Below are 20,768 nucleotides of genomic sequence, written 5' to 3'. Positions count from 1 at the left end.
CTCAACTTTTAGTCCATCACAGAATCATTGATAGTAAAAGCTATATTCTTATATCAGCATCTGACATGGTCATTTTTTCTATTTAAAAATATTTCACATATTACTTACAACAGGACATGTAACTCCTTGGGATAGATAAAGCCTATATGGTATATGTGTGTGTGTGTGTGTGTATGAAAATGAAATATTCTTTACCCTCATGATCTTCCATGAATACTTTTAAAGATTCGAAAGCTTCCTGAAATATCCAGTTGTGTTCCCGAAGTACATCTCTCAGCTCCTATTTAAGAAAAAGTCAACAGAAATCCTATGTAGTCACAGAATTAACAGCCTATGACTAGACAAACATCTATGCAGATTAAAACAAAGAAGACAATCAAGGAACCTTCTCATTTACAGCAACTATGAGAACATAAAATATACACTGCAGCTACTACTGCCCAGTACAAAACTGCTCCTCACCTTTACATTTTATCCAATAATTACAGCTGAAAGTAGTCCAGATCAAAAATTAGCAAAAGTACACTAGCTTCAAATTCAAGAATGCCTCACGTTATTTCTTTACAACACTATCTTCTACGGTAATATTAACTGTCTATTCTAGCTCATAATGTGGATTGACTACTGAATCTATTCCTAGATTGCTCAATTATTAGACATACTATTATATATATTATATATACTAACAATAAATCCATTCTCCAAGTGTCTACCCTTATGTAGCCAATATGACACCATTCATGTAGAAGAAGAAGGTTTCAGCAGGCTTGGGGTAATCCCAATTTTGGCAGAGGTACGAAAGACTTTAGAAAAGCTTAAAGCAGTGATGGCCAAACTTGGGCCACCAGCTGTTTTGGGACTACAACTCCCATCATCCCTAGCTAAGAGGACCAGTGGTCAGGGATGATGGGAATTGTAGACCCAAAACAGCTGGAGGGCCAAGTTTGGCCATCACGGGCTTAAAGGGAGGTTGATGAGCAGGGAGGGAGGATAATGGAAAACTGGGGATGGGGGAGAATGGAATGGAGTATCCTAAAAAAAAGTACACGGCTGGCTGACTGGCAGGCACTTTGACATGATCAAGTCACTTAATCTCTTTTACGCAATTCCAAATTCCTATGCAAAGGGAAGAGAGCTAATAACAGTAACTAGAACGTGGACTGATTTTTGTATGAGGGTTATATGCAACACATTTTTGGCTGAATGTAACATACCTCTTTATCCAAGCTGGGAAATTCTTTGTGCAGTTTGCTTACTAGATTTTCACGCTTTTCCCATTGATTCTCAGGACTCTGCAACTACAGTTCGGAAAAGATTCATTTATTTTAGACTTATCCTATGCCACTAACTAGACAACACACTTGCCCACTGAATGAAAAAGGCAACTTGAAGGAATCGCAATTGTGTGTGGTCCATGGGTGAGGAACCTCAGGCCTGGGGGCCAAAGGCAGCCCCCTGCAAGCCTTCCTAACTGTCCTTCACAACTCTGCCCCAACCTCACCCCCACACCCCTGACTAGTCCTGCTTCACACCTTCCTTCAAGTGTTTGTGTGGTTGGAAATGTCCTTCAAATCTCATAATGCCTTTTACTTGCCTGGGTAGAGAATAGAGAAGTGTGTGTGTGTGTGTGTGTGTGTGTGTGTGTGTGTGTGTTTGTAGGACATTGCCTACTGTACAAATGTTAAAAATTTACACTTGTTGCACTGCTCACTTTTCCTCAATTACCAGAATGTGGCCCCTGGCAGGCTGCCCATAAAGTAACATGGTCCTCAGACTGAAAAAAGGTTCCTTATCCCTGGCGTAGCAGATACAGCTAAACCTCCAGATTCATCAGCTGCACTTATTGTAGCCAGATATGGATTAATGTCTTCACAAAGATTTTTTTCAGAACACTTAAGGTTTGAAAACTTCATCTGTGTATTTAGAAAGAAAGCGGTCAGAGGCCACACAAAATGGCTTAGAGGAGTTGGAGCTGCCCAAACATCTGTGATTTCCCCCCTGTGAACTAACTCGGACATGTGGCTACCAAGTCATGCATTAAATACAGAAAATTCAGTGTATGAAAGGGATATGATTAGGAGAACATTTAATTTCCAATGCACTCATCTCATAAATAATTAGCTCAGGAACACACATGGAAAATCTTGACAAGGTGTTTACTCAACGAGTGCTAATTTGGGGTTCTATATGTAAAGGAAATTACAACCAGCTACTTACAGGATCAAGCTTTTTCTTTTTCGTATTTTGGTCATCCTCATCTTCAGTATCATCGTTGGCACTTTCCTCAAGTTTCCTTTTGCGAGAGCTGCCTTTTGAAATTAAAAAGGTGATTTTTAAAAAATTGGCAACTTCTTGCAGTCCAGTATCAAAGCACTTTGTTGCTTAGCAATTAATCTAAATGCCCTTTAATCAAAACCAAAACCTGATTTTTACTTCAAATTAACCAAACAGTAAAAAATGTAGAAATTTTATTGTATACTAACATTTTTGTTATGAGTTGGCAGTTCATAAGAAATAAAATAAAATTTTGCCAGTTTCTTTTCTCCCACCCATCCACCAAACGCGCACACACACAATCCCACTGAGACAAAAAAAAGAAGCAGATGTTCAGAAATTCCTCCTTCTTTTAAAACTTGCTCAGAATCAAAGGAACCATGCCCTTATGTTCAGGCATGTTTCTTCATGTCTATTATTTTATACACAGGACGACTAGCCGAAATGTTTTTCACAAAAGTTTGCTGTTAAAAAAGATATACATTTGAGAGGCTATAAAAAGATGTAAAATTTCAGTTTTTTAAAAAAATGAAAATTGGATGGAAGGGGAAGCCAAGGGGCAAAAACAAACAAGGAAAGAAATGCCATTTTGAGACATGCAAGAGATGTACAGTTGAAATAACTTGTAGCCAAAATCCAAGACCATACTATGTAGTTAATTCTTACTTCTGAGTTAATATGTGCAAGAGTATGTTGCAAGTCCCCTTAACTTCAGTAGAACTGACTTCCACAGATGATACCAACTTATCTGTATGATGTCACAAGTGAGATCACCACTGCATTTGCCAATACCTAGCCTTCAAACTGATCCTGATAATTTGAAGCAAATGGAGTACACAAAATGGAACTTAACCAATATTCATGTGAACGTATGCAAAATTAGGCATAGAAATGCTTTGTAGATGGAATTATATCTGAATTTAGGAATCAGCAATGAAGGGCCTTAGACAGTTAGGTCTCCAAAGATGGGTATGGGCAAAGATGGTATGGGCACCAGTGCTTTGCAACTTGATCATAAATAATCTAGGGTTAAGGGTAACTAGTTGGGCGTCCATATTTGTAGATGACATCAAATTATTTAGAGTGGTTAAAACAAAAAGGAATTGCATAGCATTTTCTGTGCCAGCCAATGCTAAAGTGCTAGGTAAAAAACTGCTTGGAAACTATTAACAGGAAGTACCGTATTTTTCGCTCTATAGGACGCACTTTCCCCCCTCAAAAATTAAGGGGAAATGTGAGTGCGTCCTATGGAGTGAATGCAGGCTCCTTGGCTTCAGTGATAGCAACGCAAAGCCTCCGAAGTGCAGAGGCTTCCCGCTGCGCTCTGAAGGCTTGCGGATAGCTGCCTGAAGCCCGAAGCCCCCGGAGCGCAGCGTGAACTCCCGCTGTGCTCCAGGGGCTTCGGGCAGCTATCCGCAAGTCTTCGGAGCGCAGCAGGACTTCCCGCTTCGCTCCGAAGGCTTGCAGATAGCCGTCTGAAGCCTGGAGAGCGAGAGGGGTCAGTGCACACCGATCCCTCTTGCTCTCCAGGCTTCACTTCACTGGAGAGGCGCTGCACAGTTTTCCCTCTCTGCGCAGCGCCCCTTCAGTGAAACTGGAGGAGAAATGGAAGGGGCTCCGTTTCTCCTGCCGCTTCGCTGAAGGGGCGCTGAGCAGAGAGGGGGAGAATATTTTCCCCCCTGTTCTCCCCCTCCTATGGTCCGCTGTGTCCTATGGTCTGGGGCGTCCTATAGAGCGAAAAATACGGTGCTTCTTACCTTCCTCATTCAACTTCAAGCCTTCAGCTATAGCTTCATCCATTGTAGCAGTTGATGATATCAGCTAGAGAGAGAGAGAGAGAGAGAGAGAAAGGACAAAAAAGTCAACAAACATTTCTTTATTAAAATTAGAGGAATTTCAATTATATTCTAAAGAATTTACAGTGAAATCCTATGCATGGTTTTTGAAAGTTCTTCTGTATTCAAATTGTCCACCCCAAAAAATATGAATTCTGAAATCTATACAATTTATGCAAATTGGGAAAACTTGCTACTGATAAAGGGAGAGGAGTTATGCAATACACTGTAGTCCACTGGAAATCTTAATTCATCTGCCTTCTGAGCTGTTAGGAGACATTGCCCACATTATTTCAACTGTATCATCACAGTCACAATGGCTCAAAAACTTGTTTAAGAGGGAAAGCAGAGATTCTCAGGAAGCTGCTACATTCCGCATGCCCACTCTACAATTCTTTCACTGGCACTATTTAGTGATTATATGCTGCTATGAGTTTCAAAGAGCTTTCCATGGACCACCTCAGCAAGCCTTTAAGCTTCTACTTAAATAACATTTACTTAAGCTATTATTTTATGGATTGCATTTCTAATCATTTTTATGTGCCCTTGGGGGGGGGGGGGAATCACACTTTATAGGACAAAATGGCAAGAGTATACATACTAATACGAATGAACTCATGAAAGGTAGATAGTATAAGAGACTAAGTTCTCAGGCTACTATATATAGAAGAGTTGCCTATCGAAGATCACCTACTCTGTTCACAGCAAATGCAAGATTTGAAAACAGAACTCCCTGAGTCACAGTGTGAGAGAGAATGAGTGAGAAGGTGAGAGTAAGTAGCTCACTTCCAAGTGTACACTAACACTGCTTTAAGACTAAATATTGTAATTCATTCTTCACAATATTTTATGACTGGTGCTCCTTTCAAATTAGCTAACAATTCAAAAGTATATTACTGTACTTGTAATAACTCTTCGTCACTTTTTTGTGGAAAGAGTTCCTTTAGTGTTTGGAGTTTGCAATAGTTCAGATCCTCCTCCTCTTCCTCCTCTTCTTCATCTTCCTTAACAGATTTTGATGGCTTGCCTTCATCCTCTTCACTATCTGAAGGCTCTGAGCTGTCGTGTATGGTAAAAATATTTACATCATTTTAGTCAAGCACTTTTTTTAGTATTGCATTTTCTATAAATATATAAACACAGTAGCACTCGTAGGAATAACAGCAAATTTATTATGTCATAGGATTTCATGGACACATCTGATTGAGTGAACTGTAATCTCTGAATGGTTATACCACCTTAAAACTGGTCTTTAAGGTGCACAACACTCTTCAAGACTGATAGGGCTACTCCTTTGGAATGTAGCTTTTAAAACCAACTGCCCTGCCAAGAGCCTTGGGAAAGCAAGCAATTAGCTCTAGCCTTATCATAAAAACTTACCCAACACAGGAGCTGTTTATAGGCTACGTTTCTGTCTAGGGAATTTATCTGCATTCCTCTGTGGAGTATTCTGCTGCAGCAGATGCAACATTTTCTCTGTAAGAAGGTGAAATCTAATTTTCTAAGATTATGCCTTTCTGATGTCAAAGTAGCTTTCAAGAAAATTGCCAGAGTTGCCCCATGCAACATTACCCATCCCTAAACATTCTGAGTTGCATCTAAGAAATCTCAAAAATATTGTCAAAACTAATTTACCTATATTCTACATTGTTCTGTGCCAATGTTTCTGTATTCCAACCCTACTGGCTTTTAAGGTTACATCTATTCAAGAGAGTGTGTGGATAGCTTATAAGATTTCATAGGTACACAGTGAAGCTCTTAAAAATCACCTAAGTTGTACAGCACAGTTGCTACAAGAATTCCTAGACAATATGTATATGCATCTGTCACACACACAAAAGTGGTTGTACAGGAATATCCAACGTGGTATTGACCAGATGTTGTTACAGACTATAATTCCCATCATCCCTGACCAAGTTTGGCCAGGGCTAATGGAAACTGGGAGATCAACAGCATCACACTGGCATCACCTGCATAGACTGAGCAGACTCTGATCAACAAAAGAGATGCTTCTGTGGGCTGACAATAATTATGTGGACTGGAAGCACCTAAGGCTTCCGTAAGTGGCTCCACTTAATGGCCATAAGTGACTGGCTATTTACAAAGATTAGGTTAGTTCCTTTGTTCAACAAAAACAAGTTTCTGAACACGCTAGGAAGGCCTAGGTATTGACTGAGAAGTTCATTTTCTCTATCTCATGAGCACAGCAAATACTTTACAGGAGTCACTAAAGTACACTTGAGCAATAACAGAATTATTAACACAGAGAAATAAGGCCTTATCGAATACCATCTAGCTTACACACTCAGCTAGGAAGTTGATTCTGAACTGCAACACCTGACCACAGTGAAATGAAGAAGCCCTTTTCAAGAGGTGTTAAACACTTGTTAATTTGCCTTAGAGTTGCCTTGGGGAAAGGAATTAAATGCATTAATTACAAGAGATAAAAAGTAGTTTCAAAACTCCGTTCATTTATTTGAAAACTTAACTCATAATACATTATCTTCCAAATCTTTTTATAAAACTGAATGCCTGAGGGCATGCTAAAATGCTCATCTAATTATTAAGTTGTTGTCATTTATAATATCTTTTTCTTGAAGATGCTGTGCAATTAAAGATCATAAAAAATAAGTACATAATTAAACAAAGCTCTATGGAAACATTAAAAAATGCTCCAAGTATCATATAAAAAAGTATTTTTTGAGAATTTATTTAATGATACCAAGAACTATTTCTCATAGTTAAAAACAACGGGTGCATTTAAAATTCAGATTGAAGGAGGCATGCATCTATAATCAGGAGAGATTTTAAAATGAACAATGCTTGTTTCAATAACTGAGATTCACTTCTTTTTAACTCTATGGACTTTACTGAATATATGTTAAATAGTAATGTTGCAGTACTTAAGATCATTATATTACAATCCAACCAACCCTTTTGAGTGGGCAGTTTGTCATTATGCTGGTGTGCGAGGGGGTGATTGTTTTATTTATGTTTTTATTATGTGTTTCGTTTTCTTGTATTTTTATGCTGTGAACTGCCCTGAGATCAATGCTGGCATACCAATTTAATAAGTAAATAATATATGTTCTTGGGCCTACAGTCTTTGGCTAACGAAATGGTAAACTTGGTGAAAATGGAATGAATTTTGGACTTACTATGAACATTCATTTTCTTCAGTGGATAGTTCTAACCTAGGAGTGAGTTACAGGGCAAAAACCTTGATGGATTGATTGATTTACTTATCAATCCATCCTGCCCACTACTGCCTTCCCTCAGGCCTTCAGTTCCAAGGCACCAGAATTCTCAATGTCATAGTAGCCTGCAAGGCCAGCTTATACGTGGTTGCTCCCAAGAGAGGCATGGAGATGTGAGTAGTCATAACACCTGCTACTCCATCTCGTTTAAACAGCTACCTCAGTGCCCTGCCAGCTCCTTTGGCTAGAAGTGTGAAGAATGGCAAAAGACCCTCCCCTCCTCCATCCTCAATCAAGTTCAGCTGTCCAACAGCTTCCCTGCCCCCAGGTCATGGCTTGAAGATCAGCAAAGCAATTAGAAAGAGAGGAGCTGGTGGGGTGGGGAGGGATTAATCATTTTACAAGTTATGTAACCTTGTTACTTAATTCTTTTAAACTCTATTATGGTATTTTTAAGTATTGTAATTTTTATTGATCATAATTTAGTAAGGATTTATTGTTCTTGTTGAGAGTGAATTTCTGTTTAATTATTTGCGGGTATTTTGAGAGTCAATTTTATTGTGCACTATTAGATTCTAATGGATTACTGAATATTGCTTTATTATAGAATAGAATGGAATCACAGAGTCAGAAGGGACCACAAAAAGAAGAGGAGCTTGGATTTGATATCTCACTTTATCACTACCCTAAGGAGTCTCAAAGCGGCTAACATTCTCCTTTCCCTTCCTCCCCCACAACAAACACTCTGTGAGGTGAGTGAGGCTGAGAGACTTCAGAGAAGTGTGGCTAGGTCACCCAGCAGCTGCATGTGGAGGAGCGGGGACGCGAACCCGGTTCACCAGATTACGAGTCCACCACTCTTAACCACTACACCACACTGGGTCTCCAGTGTCATCTGGCTCTCAACGGTCATCTAGTCCAACCCTGTGCAACACAGGACTCTTTGGCCCAATGTGGGGCTCAAACCCATGACCATTGGATTAACAGTTTTATGCTGTTTGATAAAGCTGTTTATTTTAAGCCATATTTCTTATTATGACATATGTATTGGATCAGACAGTCGTAAGATAGATTTTGTATATTTTGTTGCTTCTTTGGCTTGTAAACTGCCTTGTGTATAGCAATATAGAAAGGCAGTATACAAATTAAACATGCAGTGAAATGAAACCTATTCAGGAGCTCTCATGGAGTTAATGATAACAAGCTTTATTGTTTTTTATACCAACCCCCCCCCCATATTTACTTGTAAGAAAGTAGTAATCAGAAATATGGACTTAATATCAATTTATGAGTATCAATAAGGGAATTTTATATGTATAAATAAACAGGCATTACTAAGACTTACATAATAATCACATCCTTCCTGGGAGCAGCAAATTGCTTTATACGGGAGTATTTTGGTGCCACTTCTTCTTCACTTTCTGATGACAATTCAATAACATCTTTCTGACACTTAAAGAAAGATGATTGTGTTGTCCTTTTTGCTTCAGGGGTTTCTGGAACACTGGAATCATCTGTCAAGGCATTTTAAAGGATAAAAAAGACACATGTTACAGAAAAACAAGAGTACAAGTCTTACTATGACTGAGGTATCGTCAGAAGTGGCCATGTTGATTGCACCAAATTAATTAGAAATGTGCTTTGGGGGCACGTTTAGTCTAAGAATTATGTAACTTAAGGTAATGAGTTTTTAAATTACTCTACTGCCTTGAAAATGTGCGTGTTAAAGGTGGTATAGTTGGGTGGTTAATTGAAGATCTGTTTCAAGTTGTGGCATCCTTAAAACTCAGCATGTCTCCAAACTCAATGGCTGCTGAGAAAAGTGTGAACACACATGGGCTAAAATCACAGCCTTATGTAGGCTCAGAACTACAGTGTGGCCTGCGCAGGTCTTCTGGCATCAAATGGGAAGAAGGGGCTTCTGTGTTCTGCTATGCTCTTGCTTGAAACAGCTAACAGCCCTAAAAGCAGGTAGGGGCAAAAGTGAAAAGATTATGGTTCCATCCAGGGCTAAAGCATTCTGACCCTGGAGGCATGAAGGCAAAATGAGAAAGACAGCAGCACACACAGGAGAACAGCAGCTGCAAAATGGGATTGCTGCCTGACAGAAGTTTACTGGAAATAAATTTTAAATAATCTGAAAGTGCTTGAGAGGTGTTTGATGGAAACTTCAATAAATCTTGAGCTTTTATAACCCCGAGCAAGTGACTGACACTGGAAACTACTACACACGGTAAACTTTGAAACTGGGTGCTGTGGCAGCCCCCCACCGCCGTAGTAAAATTGTACTGCCATATGGTAACAGGATCTTAGAACTAGATATATTTATTGGAGTAGGGGGATGACACCCCCCCCCCCGAAAAAATATCAAGAAATAACTTGCAACTTAGCAGTAGATTTTGAATTAGAAAAATGCAGCTCACACACCTGCTCTGTTTAAAAGTAAAACCAGGATACCACAGGAATCAGACGACACCACCACATGCTCCCCCCACACCAATATTTAATGTTTCATATGACCATCACCAAGCCTAATTAGAGACATATTAAAGTCATCAGGGTCAAGCAACAGTCAGATATTGTACTGATTCAGGATAGGGAATAGGGAATAGAGCTGCACAAGACAGCCCAAGGGGTGAAGCAAACATTCTCGCAGCTTGCTCTTAATTCCAAAGCCATAGCTATTTTTGCATGTCCATATATTGTTATTTAGGGATGCGGGTGGTGCTGTGGGTTAAACCACAGAGCCTAGGACTTGCCGATCCCCATTCGAATCCCCGTGACAGGGTGAGCTCCTGTTGCTTGGTCCCTGCTCCTGCCAACCTAGCAGTTCGAAAGCACATCAAAGTGCAAATAGGTACCGCTCCGGCGGGAAGGTAAACGGCATTTCTGTGTTCTGTGTTCTGGTTCACCAGAAGCGGCTTAGTCATGCTGGCCACATGACCCAGAAGCTGTACGCCGGCTCCCTTGGCCAATAAAGCGAGATGAGCGCCGCAACCCCAGAGTCGGTCACGACTGGACCTAATGGTCAGGGGTCCCTTTACCTTTATATTGTTATTTGCTTCACCTTTCTACAGTACAGAGACAAACTTTCCATTGCTCTTATCACCATAGCACAAACTGACATTCTGATTTCTACTTAGCTTGTTTGCTTTAAATTCAGGGATATTATGGCACTTAGACTATAAATGAAATGCCATGGAAGTATTGGTCCATCTAGCCTAAAATAATTGGTTGAGAGTATGGCGTACTCTGTCTGGCAGCAGCTTTCCAAGGACTGAGACAGAAGTATTTCCAGCCCCAAGACCTGCAATCTGAGGTGAAGATGTGGCAACTGGAGCTCAAGACCTTCTACATTCAGAAGAGTTTGCTTTATCACTGAGCTATACTGCTGTATCACTGAGATACAGTCCACAGACTAAATTTAGTGTGAACATTCCAAATTAAGCTGCCCTATTAGATACAGTCAATGATCATTTCGCACTGAGGTTCCATTTCCAGCCCCCATGTTTGTCCTCTGGGTCCCATTCTGGGGGCTGGGGGAGGGGGAAGCTCGGGCTTCCCCCTCCTCCAGCCCCTCAAGCTCCCAGAGCGATGCCTAAGCTGCACGCAGCTTCGGCATCGCTCTCGGTCCTGTTCTGGGGGCTGGCGTCGGGGGAAGCCCTAGCTTCCCCTGGCCCAGCTTCGCGACTGGGGGGGGGATCCCCCCCCTATATTCCCTCCCTCCAAATCTAGGTGCGTCCTATGGGCCGGTGCGTCCTATAGGGTGAAAAATACGGTACTTTACCTATAAACGTGAAAATTGTCTGTTATATGCAACAGCTTATTATTCCATGTTAATATTAACCTCTAGCTAAAGTTTTCTCTCATATTTTGGGGTGGGGTAGAAAAGCTTTTCATCTTGATTAGATTTCTTTCCTTAGCACAGGACTAAGCAAGTATCTATACAACCATACATTGCTCTTAATGTGGTACCCTCTGCTCAGGGAATGGGAGATGGGAGAGACGACATTATCACTGACCAATAAAAATGGTTTTCAAAAGTTATTGTACAGTAGTAATAGCAACAGTGAATGCTTATGTTCACATGTAGAAAATATCAAAGGACTGTCTGCTTTGTTTTCCTACCAAAACAACTTCAATTGATCAGGATGTTGGCAAAGCAGTTTGAATGTTAAGTTATGAGGGTCAAGCCCTATGGGATTTTCTTGCAAGTTCTTAATTAACCCAGATTTCCTAAATGCTTTTGAGAACATGATATTTGATACCAGAGAAATTGAATGTCTAGTCAACCACAGGTATACTCTGCACATAACCAGAGGAATTCAAAGAATGCTCTAGAAATTAGAGCTGTAAAAGATATAACAAGATACAGCCGCCACATTGCTATCAAAACTTCATTCAGCTGTATGAGTGAAGATCAAACACTAAGCTATCAGCACGAGTACTGTAGACTAAATCAAAGCTGGTTCTATATAGACTTTCCCTTCATTTATAAATCACATATATGAGAACTCACCAGTTTTCTCAGACACATCAGATGCTGGGGTGGCTGGTTTACTAATGTGATCAGGAACATTGTCATTTTCTTCACCAACAGATGCAGCACCATCTTTTGAAGGAGGAGAACATGTGGTATCCTTATCTACTGCATCCAAAGAAGTAGAAGAAGCCTCCTCCTGATCTGCAGAAAGGCCAGGGGAAGGGGCACTCTCTTCCTCCACACATGACTTCCTTTCAAAGCGAAAGCGGTTCAGGTTAAGCAGACTCATGATTGGCCTTCCACTTCTGTCACAGATTATGGAGTTCAATTTAAAATCCCTCGGTCTTACGATAGCACCATATAAATCAAGAGTAGCTAGAAATATAAAAACAAAACAAAACCCAAAGGGTTAGGTGGGAAATACATGATAGAGCAAGAAAATACAATGGAAGATCCTTATTTGTAGGTATTCATTCATTCAATAAATTTCTATACTGTCTTGCGTCATGAATAACCTCAGGGTAGTTTACACCTATAAAACTTAAGATTTATTGAAACTATAAAACACACAGTAAAAAGTTAGGCCATGTACAAAAGAGGAGAAAGCAGTCTCCAGTTATAAATGGGCAACATTGATTAACTACTCCCAAATGCCTTAGTGAACAAATGTATCTCCAACTATTGCCAATGTAGACATCAACCACATTTCTGACCAGGTGGAGTTCCATAAGCAGAATGCCAGCACAGAAAAGGAACAACCACAATTACCTCTACTCCCCCTCTCTCTTTAAAGATCAAAGAAAGATTGGGCATAAAAGAAAATGGGAGGGAGATCCAGCTGAAATTGAGGGGAAAGGGATTTTGGCAGACAGGCACTCTGTCCAAAAGGTTTCCCATTGCCGATATAGATGTTAACAAGCATGAGGACAAGATGGAACCTTGCAATACACCATGGTGCAGGTGCCAGGTAGTCAGGCAGTAGTCACCCAATGTCACTTTCTAGAAACAGTCCTGCAGGTAGGAGGGGAACCACAATAACGCCATACCTCTAAGTTCCAACTCACAGAGCCACACCAGGAGGATACCAGTCAATGATACTGAAAGCTGTCAAGAACTAAAGAAGAATAAGCAAGTACATTGTCATTGATCTGGCGTATAAGACAGCTTTTTAAACCCGGAAGAGGTTAAAAAGTCAGGGGTTGTCTTATACGCCGGATACTACCTCCGAGGCAGCAGTGGACGCCGGGCGGCTTCCTCCTGGCACGGAAACCGCCGCCCGCTTGCTGCTTCGGAGGCTGCCGAAGCTGCCGACGACGCAGCAGCAGGCGGCGGGCTCTGCACCGGGTGGCTTCCTCTCACCCAGCGTATAAGACTGGGCTTATAAGACGAAACCCCAAATTGGCACTGCCAATTTGGGGGGTCGTCTTATAGGCCCAGTCGCCTAATACGCCATAATCTACAGTAATACTAGGACTGAAACCAGATTCAAATGGGTTCAGGTGATCAGGATACTCCAAGCATGCCTGAAGACCCACCAGTGATCTACAGCACTTTCATTTTGCAGCAGCGATCTCATTTTGGGGTGGGCAGGGGAAGCAAGGCAAAGTGCACTTGGAATTGGAAGGCAACAGCCAGGGATTTTACTTTGGAGTTGGGCAGGGAGGCATTTCTTCTCCCATGCCCTCAGCACCTGCAGTTTTAACCTTGAATCTCAGTCGCATACATGGCCACAAGACTTCTCAAATTGCTCACAGACAATTCCTGGTCACAAAACAGACCTGGTACATGGCTAATTTTGAACACTATCTCCAGTACCTTGCCTATGATCTCTCATGCACCTTGGTGGATCTCTCACACACCTTCAGAAGGGAAGATTTAACATCTTCTTGGACATCCCCCACTCCACCCCCAAGTCAATCTCTCTGTTTAGCTTTCATAAGTCATAATGGGCAAGGATCAAGAGCACACGAAGCTGGCCAAACACGTTCAAGTGCCTTGTCCACAAGAACTTGAAAGGATCCCATACAACTTGATTAGCTGGTGATCTGGAACCTCCCCCAGAGTTATATTAATTGCCCTATTTCCGTTAAAGTGCCTTACAAATTTATCACAACAAGCCTCTGAGGGTTTTTGATATTTTCACCTTGGAAAAGCTCTGCAGGATGGTTACTGATGATGCAATGGAAGAGGGCATATATATTTTATTTGTCACAATTGCTGCCATATGGCAGGCATTATTATGTGCTCTCACCTGTGCCTTTTTACTATACAATGTGTGCCACATATGCTTCAGTCACCACCCTGGTCAGCTGTGACCAAGGTACGTGAATGGGTTGGCAAGAATGGATGGATTTCGCTTTCTCCACCAGCCTGTTTGGCAGAAGGCAATCCACACCTGTTAAGCAATTAATACCCTGCATTTCCATGCAGGCTGCAGAAGACGATTTCCCTATTCCAGTGTTTCCCAACCTTTTTTGGGCAAAGGCACACTTGTTTCATGAAAAAAATCTCGAGGCACACCACAGCCCCGTGACGTCAGCGCGCAGTGTCACGCCGGGAGGGACGCACGAAAGTGTAAGTTTCAATCCCCCCCCCTTGCCTTCCTTCTGTGCCAACTGCCAAAAAGCCAAGAATCGCGGGACCGCCGGCGGAGGGGGGGAGGGCGAGCAGAGGCAGCGGCGAGCCCCGTTCCTCCCCATCCGCCCCATTCCGTGCAAGGAGCGCGAACAGGTGTGAGAAGGGGGTCAAACCTGCGGGCCGGCGCCGGGGAACCTCCAAGCTTTGGGGGTGGGGGGGGGAGGAGGCAGCAAAGCGAGGCAGGAAGGAGAGCGCGGCTTGGCTGGGTGAGCTTTGGCAGGGGCAGGGAATGAGAGCCGCGAGGCGGGCGCTGCGGACGGAGGCGCTGCCCGCCGAGCTCGCAGGCAGCCAGGCAGGCAGACGGCAAGAGCCCCGCGCTGGGCGGCCTCTCCTGGGAAGTTTCAAAGCTGTAGTTAACTTTTTTAGATTATTATAAAAAAAATTGAATGCTGGAGCACGATTTCTGTTCTCATCCTGAAGCAAAGTTCTTAACCCAAGGTAATATTTCTGGGTTAGTGGAGTCTATAACCTGAAGCCTCAGTTACCCGAGGTACCACTGTCCCATGTAATGTAGTTTTGTGTTTTTGTGTTGTGAGCCTTGGATGTTAAACAGCCACCACCACCGCAGGCCCTTAAAAACAAGGTACTTTCATATTCATCTTTACTTGGAGGCAAGCCTCCCTCTTCCCAAGGGGGCCACTTCCCAATTCACAGTGCTTGGCATCCTAAGGAGGGGAGCAGCGCTGGATTTGGGACGCTGCTGGCGGCAGAGGGGCGCAAATAACAACACTGAACAGATCCGTTGGAAAAAGCAGCTGTACCAAAATGAATTATTGCGAAAATGAGGGATATTTGAGGGAGGGGCCGTCAAATGTTGTCCTCGCCCAGGACGCCACTTGAAGGAAGCAGCGGGGGCGGACGCGGGTTGGAATCCTCTCAGCCCGGCCTCCCTCACAGGGTTGTTGTGGGGGGTAAATGGCGGGGAGCCCCGCCCCCCCCCCACCGGAGCTCCTGGGAGGGAGAAAAAAGAATGCGAAAGCGCTAATAATAAAAGCCAATTTATATATGTGGAGAGAGGGAGGGAACCCTGAGGCCGCGTCAGGCCCACAAAGGCGGGAAGGGGCCCCTCAGCCGCGCAGGAGGCGCCTGTCCCGCAAGAGGCCGGCAAAGGTCACCTCTGACGCCCTTGCGCCTCCCTCCCTCCCTCCATTGCGCGCGCAGCGGGGGGGGGTGTCGCTCACCATCCTCCGTGGCTGCGCGTGGCGGCTGCAGGTCGACGGGCCCCTCTGGCGCGCGTGGACGGCGGCGCCCCTGGCGCAACTCAGGCGCTGGAGGGAGCGGAGCGAGCGGTACATGGCGGAGGCTGAGGAGCGAGGCGCCGCGGGCGGGCGAGGGGGAGGAGGACGGAGTGGGCGGAGTCGCAGCCAATGGGGTGGAAGAAACCCATGTTTCCTTTTTGAAAGAGAAACTTTTAAACGAGCGCGTGGTTGAAGAAGGCGCTTGCCCAGCTCCCCTCTGCGCCTCAGAGGGCGGGTTTGAGCACGCGCAATGCGCCGCCCTCCCGCCCTGCGCCGCCGCCGTTTCGCGCTCCTCCCTTTTGTGCGCGCTGCCCCGCCGCCGCCCCATTGGCCGGGTCCTGTCAGCTGATCCTGTGTTATTTCCTGTGTGTGTGTGTGTGTGTGAGGGGAGAATGGAGAGAGAAACCTCGGCACCATCACCGCGGAGCCGCCCCCGGCTCGACGCGGATCCTCGCCGCCGCCGCCCCGCCTCTCGCCGCCCGACTCGCCCGCCTCCCTCCCACGGCACACCAGGCAACGTCTCACGGCACACTAGTGTGCCGTGGAACACCGGTTGGGAAACACTGCCCTATTCTATGACAAGCATGGAAACACAGGATACTATGATTACCTACCTTTCTAAAATATTTGTAGGCTACCTTTTAAGGTCAACCCCCCCAAGATTATTTCCAACATGTAGATTCACAAGATATAATCAGTAGTAACTTTAAAAACATAAAACACCTGCTGTATACAGCAGATTTTAAAGGTTAATATTCAATTGAAGCCATAACTTTTTCTTTTAGGGTTAATTAATAGGATGCACAACTGAAAAGGGACTATAGAAAACTATTCTAATATATGATTACAGAAGTAAGATTGTTATATGCACAAAGATGGAAAGATACAGACCTACCTACTATAGAGAAATGGTTGGTAAAATTATTGGACATAGCTGAGATAGCAAAGTTAACATGTTTAATTGGAGAAAAATCATTATTGACATTTATTAAGGATTGGAAATTTCTTATGGCCATTTTGCATGAATGAGAAAATGAACTTGTAATATCTGGATTTGAAGATTGACAAAATATTGGCTTACAGAAAATAGCATAGTTGGATGTTAATGAATGAATACTATATTTAGATGAAGGACAGAGCACTGGAAGTATTTTAATCTTTTCTTCGGACACACACCCCACTCTCTCCTTTCCCCCTACTTTCTTCTCCTTTTTGATTCTGTTTCCTTTTAGATTAGATTTTTAAAGTATTTCTTTTATTCTGGTATATTATAAAAAATATACTTTGTACTGGGTATGAACATTCATATATCTTTGGATAAGTATCAATAAAAATAGATACTTAAAAAACCCCACCATAACACACAGTAAAAATAACTTTACTAAACATAGAGAACTAGCATTATCACTAACTGCGAACAACATTCGCCCCAGTATGAATGAAATCAGATAACTAAAACTAATGCAGTTGGGATATTGTTTATGGGTTTTTGCTGGGGAATTTTGTTGCTGTTATTGATTATTATTTTTTGTATCCTTATTTTTAGATCTTATTATCATTCATGATTTATGTAGCAATTGTTCAGTTTGGCTGTCTATATTTGATGTGTTTTATTTATTGTTTATTACTACTTTTGTAAGGTTTGTAATTATGTAAATCCTTTAAAGTTGTAAGCCACCTTGAGCATGGTTTTAACTATGGAAAGGTGGCATACAAATAAAATGATGATTTTCTGCAAACTGACGCTTCTGAACCATCTTTAAAGACAGGCCCATACAGCATGCTTTACAATAGTCCAGCTTGGTTATCACTTGTGAATGGTTGACTAAGACAAGGTCTCTCCTGTCTAAATAGGGTCGAAGTTGGCACACTAGACTAAATTGGTAAAAAGCAGTTGGCCACTCCTGCCACCTGAACTTCCCCATTTAGTGCTGAGTCCAAAACTCCCCCACTCTATACTTCGTCATTCAGGGGAGTGCAAGCCTATCTAACAAAGGCAAACTTCCATCCAGAGAACTCTGTTTACCACCCCACAGTATTTCCTTGTCTGCATTAAGCCCCAGCCTGTTCACTCTTATCCAGCTCTAAACCACTTCCAGACAGTGAGGCAAGAGTTCCATAACCTCCATGGAATGAATAGATGGAAATGATATGGAGGTAGAGTGTCTACAGCATAGTGATGACACTTTAGCCCAGTGTTTCCCAACCTTGGGCCTCCAGCTGTTTTTGAACTACAATTCCCATCATCCCTGACCACTAGTCTTGCTAGCTAGGGAAGATGGAAGTTGTAGTCCAAAAACAGCTGGAGGCCCAATGTTGGGAAACACTGCTTTAGCCCAAACCTCCAGGAAACTTCCCCCGGTGGTTTCATGCAGATGTTAAATGTGTGAGAGTCAAGATGCTCCACTAGACATATTCATTATAAGGTGCCACATAAGTTAACAGATACAGTGGTACCTTGGTTTACTAACTTAATCCGTTCCGGATGTCCGTTCTTAAACCAAAGCATTCTTAAACCAAGGCATGCTTTCCCATAGCAGCGGGGGACTCAAATTTACAAATGGAACACACTCAATGGGCAGCGAAACATGTTCTTATTCCAAGGCAAAATTCACAAATCAAAACACCTACTTCCGGGTTTGCAGCGTTCTTAATCCAAGTTGTTCATACACTAAGCTGTTCTTAAACCAAGGTTCAACTGTATAAAGCAGAGTGGAAGCTCCCCTAGCATCAGTTTCCAAGACTTATCCTCCAAAAAGGACTGAAGCCACAGTAACACTGCGCCTCCTCAGCCCAACCCATACTGATAGTTCAGAAAATACCAAGGCCAATAGCACTAAAAGACACTGAGAGGTCAATAACACATAGGACTGGACTCTCCACCCCATAAATCCCTTCTCCAATGCAAGTAATCCACCAGGTCAATCAAGGCTGTTTCGAAATCAGCCTGAAACAGATAATCAGCATCATCTAATATTACCTGGAGTTGAAAAACCATCACACACTCCAGCATCTTGTTCATTAATGGCAGGTAACTGGACAGTAACTATCCCACATTTAGGTCTAAATTTGGTTTCTAAAGGTGACCACATCTGAGATCCATAGTTCTAGCCCAGCCCAGACAAATTTTAGTAACTAGGAAGGGCAATGATCACTAGAACATATGGTAGGCCTCAATCCTGCAAAGAGTGGTAATGTCTTCAAGTTGTTCTAGTCCCATCTATTTCAAACTACGTCAAATCTATGGTATCAAAGTCAGCACATATACAAACAACTTTATAACTGAAATGTGCAAGCAAACTGATCACAGTGGGCCTTCAAGGGTTCCAGTTTTTGCAACCCAGTGTCTACACTCCCCCCCCAAAAAAAAATCACTACTGGATGGCATTGAGAAAACACAATGGTGATGGAAAAGTCAGTATTTTTCACTTTCATCACCACAATGAAGAATGACTGAAAATGAACTCTTACTTGTATTCAGTCATATTATTTATGAATCTTCCACTATTCATTCTAATCATCAACCCTGCTGTCGAATCATCCTCAGCTTCTTGGAATACCAATAAACTGGCTTTACTCTACAACATCTGATGGGAGGGTGTTCCACAGGGCGGGTGCCACTACCGAGAAGGCCCTCTGCCTGGTTCCCTGTAACTTTGCTTCTCACAGCGAGGGAACCGCCAGATGGTCCTCGGAGCTGGACCTCAGTGTTCAGGTTGAACGACAGGGGTGGAGACGCTCCTTCGGGTATACTGGACAGAGGCAGTTTAGGGCTTTAAAGGTCAGCACCAACACTGAATTATGCCCGGAAATGTACTGGGAGCCAATGTAGGTCTTTCAGGACCGGTGTTATGTGATCTCGGCGGCCGCTCCCAGTCACCAGTCTAGCTGCCACATTCTGGATTAGTTGCAGTTTCTGGGTCACCTTCAAAGGTAGCCCCACATAGAGCGCATTGCAGTAGTCGAAGCAGGAGATGCACCACTCTGGTGAGACAGTCCGCAGGCAGGTAGGGTCTCAGCCTGCGTACCAGATGGAGCTGGTAAACAGCTGTCCTGGACACAGAATTGACCTGCACCTCCATGGACAGCTGTGAGTCCAAAATGACTCCCAGGCTGCACACCTTCAGGGGCACAGTTACCCCATTCAGGACCAGGGAGTCCTCCACACCTGCCCACCCCCTGTCCCCCCAAAACAGTACTTCTGTCTTGTCAGGATTCAACCTCAACCTGTTAGCCGCCATCCATCCTCCAACCGCCTCCAGACACCCACACTGGATCTTCACCACCTTCACTGGTTCTGATTTAAAAGAGAGGCAGAGCTTTTAAAAGAGAGGTACAACCTCCATTCTAAGTAAACACTCGCTCGGCAGCGCTTCCTTCTGCCCCCATAATCCGGCCGGCCTTAATCCCTCCACACACACCCCAGCCCCCAATGCCTCGGGGGTTTAGGCTCCGAGAGTCGGCAGACACACATCCCAACGCACCCCTATCGCTCGGCCCTCCAAATCCCGGCCTCTCCTTCTCCTTCTCTCCCCCCCCCCATCTGCTCCCCACACAATAGTCGCCTTGCCTTCCACCATCTTCCCTCGCGAGAAGGGGGGGGGGCGGCACTTTTGTCGCCTGGGAAGGATGAGGAAGACATTCCGCCTCACAAACCACCGCGCTCTCTCCCTCCCCCCCTCCTGTGGAGCAAATAGCCTGTGAGGCAAACAAAAGATGGGAATGGGGGGAGGGGGGAGGAAAAGGGGGCCGCCGCCGCCCCCCCCCCTCTTTCTCTTTCCTTCCCTCCCTCCCTCCCCCCTCACAACAACACCGGGTGCTTCTTCCTTACCCCGCCCCCGCTCCGAGGAGGCGCGCGAGCCTTTCCAGAGCGCCGACACCGGCCCGCGGCGACGGCAAAAAGGGAGGGGAAGGGCTGTGCCGAAGGGATGACGGCGGCGGCGGCGGCGGCGACAATGACGGCGAAGGCCGGCCTCAGCCCGCGAGCTCGGCAAGGCGAACGATAGAGACGGAGGGGAGAGAAAGGCGAGAGAAAGAGAGGCGAGGGGGGGAGGGGGCGTTGAGAAAAGAGAGAAAGAAAGGGAGGATTGTACCCCCAAAGCGG

At 44.0% G+C, this 20,768-nt stretch overlaps 1 protein-coding gene across 1 annotated transcript in view; it reads right to left on the bottom strand.

Annotated features, from left to right (window-relative positions):
- The window catches only part of SMARCAD1 (SNF2 related chromatin remodeling ATPase with DExD box 1), a 44,628-nt gene extending 23,920 nt beyond the window's left edge, over positions 1 to 20,708 (bottom strand). The window contains exons 1-8 of the mRNA XM_028743524.2: positions 20,496 to 20,708; positions 11,826 to 12,164; positions 8,652 to 8,820; positions 5,012 to 5,168; positions 4,032 to 4,095; positions 2,218 to 2,309; positions 1,215 to 1,298; positions 196 to 280 (exon numbers count right to left, since the gene is read on the bottom strand). Coding sequence (XP_028599357.2) covers positions 196 to 280; positions 1,215 to 1,298; positions 2,218 to 2,309; positions 4,032 to 4,095; positions 5,012 to 5,168; positions 8,652 to 8,820; positions 11,826 to 12,078 — 904 coding nt within the window. The 5' untranslated portion in view covers positions 12,079 to 12,164; positions 20,496 to 20,708. The remainder of the gene's footprint in view (positions 1 to 195; positions 281 to 1,214; positions 1,299 to 2,217; positions 2,310 to 4,031; positions 4,096 to 5,011; positions 5,169 to 8,651; positions 8,821 to 11,825; positions 12,165 to 20,495) is intronic.
- Positions 20,709 to 20,768: the final 60 nt, after the last annotated feature.

This window comes from Podarcis muralis, chromosome 9 (assembly GCF_964188315.1).
Source record: "Podarcis muralis chromosome 9, rPodMur119.hap1.1, whole genome shotgun sequence".
Taxonomy (NCBI): domain Eukaryota; kingdom Metazoa; phylum Chordata; class Lepidosauria; order Squamata; family Lacertidae; genus Podarcis; species Podarcis muralis.
The sequence above is the reverse complement of the archived record's forward strand: the minus strand, read 5'-3'. Positions and strand labels throughout refer to the sequence as shown.